This window comes from Planococcus citri, chromosome 4, assembly GCF_950023065.1.
Source record: "Planococcus citri chromosome 4, ihPlaCitr1.1, whole genome shotgun sequence".
NCBI classification, from domain to species: domain Eukaryota; kingdom Metazoa; phylum Arthropoda; class Insecta; order Hemiptera; family Pseudococcidae; genus Planococcus; species Planococcus citri.
The window spans coordinates 27,705,164-27,711,644 of NC_088680.1; the positions used below are offsets into that span (position 1 = coordinate 27,705,164).

At 33.9% G+C, this 6,481-nt stretch overlaps 1 protein-coding gene across 1 annotated transcript; it reads right to left on the reverse strand.

The window, feature by feature from the left end:
- Window positions 1–109: 109 nt before the first annotated feature.
- On the reverse strand, window positions 110–3,415 carry LOC135845139 (cytochrome P450 4C1-like). Its single transcript, XM_065363603.1, has 11 exons — window positions 3,284–3,415; window positions 3,103–3,187; window positions 2,810–3,001; window positions 2,655–2,724; window positions 2,426–2,552; window positions 2,124–2,190; window positions 1,760–1,866; window positions 893–961; window positions 637–808; window positions 378–557; window positions 110–304 (listed from the first exon to the last, which is right to left on the reverse strand). Exons 1-11 carry the CDS (start codon window positions 3,413–3,415, stop codon window positions 129–131), a joined length of 1,377 nt encoding a protein of 458 aa, XP_065219675.1. The 3' UTR covers window positions 110–128.
- Between the last annotated feature and the right edge of the window lie 3,066 nt (window positions 3,416–6,481).

A 6,481-nucleotide genomic window follows, 5' to 3' on the forward strand; every position in this document is an offset into this window, starting at 1 on the left:
GAGGTTCTGTTCTGATTCAAGTTTACAAAATTAACTGTCGGTATTTTTTTTTAAAAAAATGTTTATAATAATAACTTTTAAATTTTTATTAAATATCAATATACGTACATCTACATAGGTATAACTTATCAAAATATGGATTCCTTTTGCCTATATTGCAACTTGATTGGATAACCATTGGCGCTTTTCATTGACGGTCCAATGTCCAGTTCGATGTCTCGCATTTTGAAATTGGTGGTAATTCTGAAGTTTCGTATCAATAGGCAAAGTTGTGCTTTCATGGACAACATTCCATATTTGTAACCTATTCGATGATACACACTCAGATCATCATATTGATGGTTTGATAAAGGCAACGTTGATCATTTTTTAATCACCTAAGCAATCTCGTGGTCCAGTGCTAAATGCCACAAAGCTCGACTTGGGACGACTGGCCATCTTTTCAGGACTGAAATTATTAGGATCCCAAATTTCTGGATTAGAATATAAATCAGGATTATGATGAATTCCATAAATGCTCAACACCACCGTACACCCTGCCGGAATAATTTTTCCATCTGCGAGTAAATGAAAATTTCAATTCTTGGCTAATTTCATAACTATAGGTACGGGAAAAATGACGCTGTGCAAACTTACTGCTGATGGCTATATCACGTTTTGGACAACGACCCACAATTGGAACTATCGGATATTTTCGAAGAGTTTCTTTTATGCATTGTTCCAAGTATGATAGTTTAGTTAAATCTTCAGCTTCTGGTAAACGATCGCTGTCTCCAAATACTTGATACATTTCTTGATAAACTTTATCCTGTAATGAATAATTATCCGGTAAAATACGAGCCGTTAGTTTACGTAGGTAAGTATTGTTTTAGTAAATGTTGAAAAGAATCACTTGTATGTCTTGTCGTATTGCAAGCAACAGCAAACAAAAACAGTTTGTCATTGCAGTCGTCTCACTGCCCTGGAACATTGACAAAACAGTGAATTCTCGAACTCCTCAATGGAGCTGTGTCTATGTAGTAGGTACCTATCTATGTAGATGTACATATGTACATTAGAGAGGATCATCGCGAAAACAAAAATATGTGAGTAGATTTTGATTTTAGTGGTCAAAATGTTAAAAATCCGAGGACAGGGGCATTTCACCTATTTTACCCGGGAATACCCAAGTCCCAAGTGCAACGTTGATCTGCGCCACGCTGACGTTTGAAAAAAATTATTCATATCATGTCACACTTTTAAAAACTTGTGAGAAAAAATCACAAAGAATTCTCTCGGCATTATATACTTACGTCAGAATTCTGAAAAATTGAAAAAAGTCATCTTCAAATTCGTAATATTTTGTTAGACTTTTGAAAACATTTTTAAAAAATTGAAAATTTTACAATGCATTGTCTTACTTTTAAGAACTTGGGAAAAATTGTGATGAATTCTCGACATTTTATGTCAGACTTTTTGGCTTACTATTGTCACTCGTATTATGGAAACTGGTAATTTTTTCCAAAATAGGTTAGGTGAGGACCAAAGTACGAGTAGAATAACCACAATTTTTTAGAAAATTCTATCTCATTGAGGGTTTCAAATTTTCATCCAAGTACATCTCTGTGGCTAAAACCTTTTTCGAGTGACTTTAAACTCAAATTATTGAGAGTATTCAACAAATTCTATTAAAATTCCGCGAGTCATCCAAATTTTTATAGCCTATCATACATGAAAATCCTACAAAAGAGATGCCTCTTTCTGTTTGATACACACTTACTGCAAAAATGATGTTAAGCACTTCACTTGTTAGGTCTTTGTCTGTAAAATGATTTCCTACTTCGTGAGCATTCAGTAAGATTCCTATGAAAGTTCTCATTGTTTGTTCTGCCAAAAGAATTACGTAAGTACATGATTAGTTCAAAAAATTGTAATTCATGCGAGGTTCAATTAAAATTTTTTCCTCATGAATATTAATATTTTACTGTGAAAACAAAAAATGCCTAACCCTATTTTGATTTTGAATGTTTTAATATTCTGCATTTTAATGTTTTGCCTTCTCCCCTTTCCTCCACTCTGATTTTGTGAATTATCAGACTATTATGTATTCTAATCAAATTTTTCAAATTCCAAACTCGACTTACCTTGTTCGGTACTCACGTTATTTTCACTTTTGAGTTGATAAAACAGCTCTCGTTGCTTCTTCAGTGCCTAAATTATGACTAAAATTAGTTCTTGACCGAATGTTAAATTCGCACTTGGTGTAGTACATAGGTGTTACTTTGGCAAGAGAACCTCTCGAATACGCAGTCATTGATTTTTTTCACTATTTTTTTCAGAGCAAAGGGACCCATACAAAAAAACGTCGTAAATTCAAATATTAATATACAACTGAGATTTGAGCGACTGAGTGATCGAGAGGTTATTCCTGGTAGTTGATATTTACTTTTAATGGGAGCTCTCTCAAGTTTTTAAATACGTTTCCATAACCCATCAAATATCGATAAATTGTGAAAATGAGCGAAGACATCAACCAGGGCTTAGCACCTCGTAGAACCAACAATTGCAACGTTCTACAAAATGAATAGAAAAAAGTAGACTCTTGTGATTTCAAATTTTGCAATTTATAAGACGAATGTTGGTGTTTAAATGTAGATAGTAAGTAGGTACTTTACTTTGTAACAGCGTTTTCAAATTTTACTACCTCCGCGGTATCGTTGCCAACTTTATAACCCACTGCGGCTTCTAAATATAAAAAATTAATGACGAAGCATTGGGAGGGACGAGAATTTCGATTTTTTGCCATTTATACATTTAAATACCTACTTACCTAAAATCGTCCTCACTGATGTGTGGTTGAGATACGAATGTATCTCGAAGTGTTGTCCAGTACCAACTTCTTTTTTCAGTTCATTAATCAGTGTGATGTTTTGTTGGTTAAATATTTGCAAAAAATATTCAAATAAGATATTAGGATTAAAAGCTGGACTCAGAATGCGTCGATTTTTCTTCCATTTTTCCACTGTAAAGTCAAAGCGTTAATGATTTGTTCGAGTTAGGTACCTCTCAATTCGATTTGAAAATTAATAAGAAGTTAAACAATTTTTCATATATTCTATTTACCTTCAGCTGTGAATATTGAATAACCAAATGCTTCTTCAAAGAATTTATAACGTTCATCTTTTTCTAAAATTTCGAATGCTACTCTCTGAAGGGATTGCATAGTTGAATTAAATATTTAGGAATATGTATGAGAACTATAGGCACTTTACGGAAATGTGAGTTTTTCAATTAAAATACCTACCTGAAAATCCTCTGGATTGGTGATGCAAATGATTGGTTTGTGAAGTATCCATATTTTAAATGAACTTTTGTAGGTTTTGTCATGAGTTTTAAAAACGCATTCAAAGCATCTATGAGAAAATAATATATTCATGTTGTAGTATTAGTTACCTATGTGATAGGTGAGCTACAGTATGATAATCTTTTTAAAATTTAATTTTTTTATCACAATGGCCAGTGTAGGTATAGGTATGACATTTTTGAATTCGATGCGCATTCATTTCCGTTTGAAATGTAGTAAGTGCAGATCTAATAGTTCCTAGGCAGATAATATACTTAGTAGTTTTTTATTCAAGAAAGTGACATTCAAACGAGAAGCCTTCAACCCTGGATCATATTGAATATTTTTGGACCAAAATATTTTAAGTATTAGCTCAAAACATTTCGAAAATCGTAATTGCAATTTTTAAAGGGATTTATTCTTTTACGTAAGATTCATTACACTAGTGAGGACTGAATGAAAGGTCATTTACTTATAAAAAGTCAATAGGTGTAAGATCGTAGGGATTTTCGATTTTGAATTTGTTTAGAACGGTTACACCTATCTTTGATGTGAAGAACTGAAACAATAAATTTTCTAACCGTATTATTTTGTACTTACTTTGCGGTTATTTCTCATTTTAGATTTTCTCATCAAACTTAATTATACATTCGAACAATGAACGAAATCACACTAGAGTTTTTTTCATCTATACAGTGAGGACCAGATTTTTTAAAGTTCATTTCTTATCTATGTATCTAGACCTACCTTTGATAGATCCGGAAAACTGTAGTGCATTCCCAAAAAAAGGCAATCCTGTAGGCCCATCAAACTGACTAATGATTTTTTCCAACCGTCGATGTTTAATTCTGTGACGAATGTAACAATAAACACTGATCAGAATAGGTAAACTGTACAAATAAGTAAACATCTGTTCGCTACGATACACCATCAGTAGCTTTTGAAAGAAATAGTTCGCGTTAAAAGATTCATCCATGACTGATAGAACACTTGAGCTATCTTTCTCTTCTCTTGAGAATCGGTGTAGCGTAACAGCAACTCGAATAACTATAAAAATAATATTGCTCGTAAAACATGCGAATAAGCGCACAATTTTAAAATGCGTCTTGTTGACTAGAGGACATGATAGACGAAGGAGCAGTTGCGTTCCTGGAATTTTGGATGGAAGAAAGGAATATGACTCATGTTGACCGGATACGTGAAAAAAAAAAACTTGGAACGCGTTTTTTTTGCACAATTATAATTTTGTGAATATATTTTCATGCAATGGGTTGATGAATATTCTTTTTTATACCTATGTACACAATGTATATGGCCATATACGAATTCATAATTTTAAGTACCTAGATTAATAGGTAGGTATATTTAATTTAATCGAGTTGAATAATTTTTTATTTTTTTTTGAAAGTGTAGGTACTTTGATGTTAAATAAAACACGTAAGGCTGGAGTCCACTGCGCAATTTTGATTTTTCCATGTTTAAAATATTCCTATAAGCATTTAAAAATTCAGGGTTTATTTTTATTACCGATGTAGGTAGTAGATACCCATATTATCGAAAAAATCATCATTCTAGTATAATCGAGTCTCGAAAACTTGATTTGAGAATTCGACCGTACATGAGTAGAATCACGATGGAAATCAATTCAACCCTTTTTCGTGTTTTAGGAATCAACGCACCAACTCACCCTTGCCCCATACCCAAAATTTCGTTTTCAAAAATTGATTTATCTATTTTTGGCAAACATTTGAACATCCTATACATGCATTATTGGCCAACTAACGTTGGAAACCAGTTATACCTACAGCTAATATGTATCAACTCTTTCTAATCGGAATCCATGATCTCCAGCTATTGCAAAGTTTCCAGTGCAATTTTCGATTTCATCAAAATTTTTGAATTTTTGCAAAAGGCATGAAATTAATTGGGATAATTTCAAAACGGACACTTTGAATGCGCTCATTTTATCATTTATCTATAGGCATATACAGGGTGGCCCAGAAAAACCTTTCACACTTTGGTAGCCACTTATTTGTGTCCTGTAAGGGTTAGGGGAATGGTAAACACAGCTTCAGGTAGCCAATGGATGCCGAATTATGTTGCAGTGTGTGTTTTTCGTTGTAGAGAAGTGGATGATTGTGCAGCTCGCTTTCATCATAAAGGTGTTTTACCAAAATGATGATGCATACATTAATGCAGTCATTATTTTGGTAAGATGCCTTTGCAAAAAAGCACTCTGCACATGCATCCACTTCACCCCAAAGACAAACTTGCATCAGAACATAATTTAGCATGCCTTGGCTACATGAAACCGCGTTTACCACTCCGCTAAGTTGACTTTTCTGGATGGGCGTGGCTTCAATACCGGTTTTTGGGACCATAAGTAATCGAGGGAACGGGGAATGGAGATCAGATTGCGGGATGTTTGCGAAGGTTCTCGTTCCAAAAAGGCTCCCTGGTTATAACAAGACGATACAACACGTTGATCAGCTGGTGAAACGATTGTAAACATTTCCCTTGCCGAAAAATCTCACGCAACGCTGAAAATCACTGGCTGCCTGGATCATCAGGTTTAATGTGATTGTGACTTCTTTTTATGGGGCTTACTCAAATCCTACGTGCATAAAATTGAACCAGGGACCCTAAACGACCTCCAGAACAATATTATTCGTGAATGCGCCCTCATCAGTCAAGAAATTTTGACGAACGTGTTCAATAATTCAAAAAAATGTCAGGTCAAATGTGTGAAAAAGGTGGAAAACATCTTAATGGCAAAATTTTCAAATGGGGACTTGTAAAGTTGAATTGAATATATGGTCTGTAACTGGCATGTTTCTACTTTATTTTGGTTTTTTAATCATTTCTCTATGTGTTTTTTTCTCGGAGTAGTGAGCAAAACAAATGTGAAAGGTTTTTCTGGGCCACCCTGTATCTTGGTTAAAAACACGCATAATAGCCAGGAATCGATTTTTAATTGCTCAAATCAATTTCTACGTCTTCTCAAGATATTCAAAAAATCTGGCAAAAAAGAGAACTGCGATCGCTGAAGATTTCTGAATGACTGGAAAGCATAGAATTTTCGAAGCCTCGGAGAAATCTATGTACCTACAATACGTATATTAGTGTTAGAACTTTTTTTCCATCATTTCCACCGAAAAA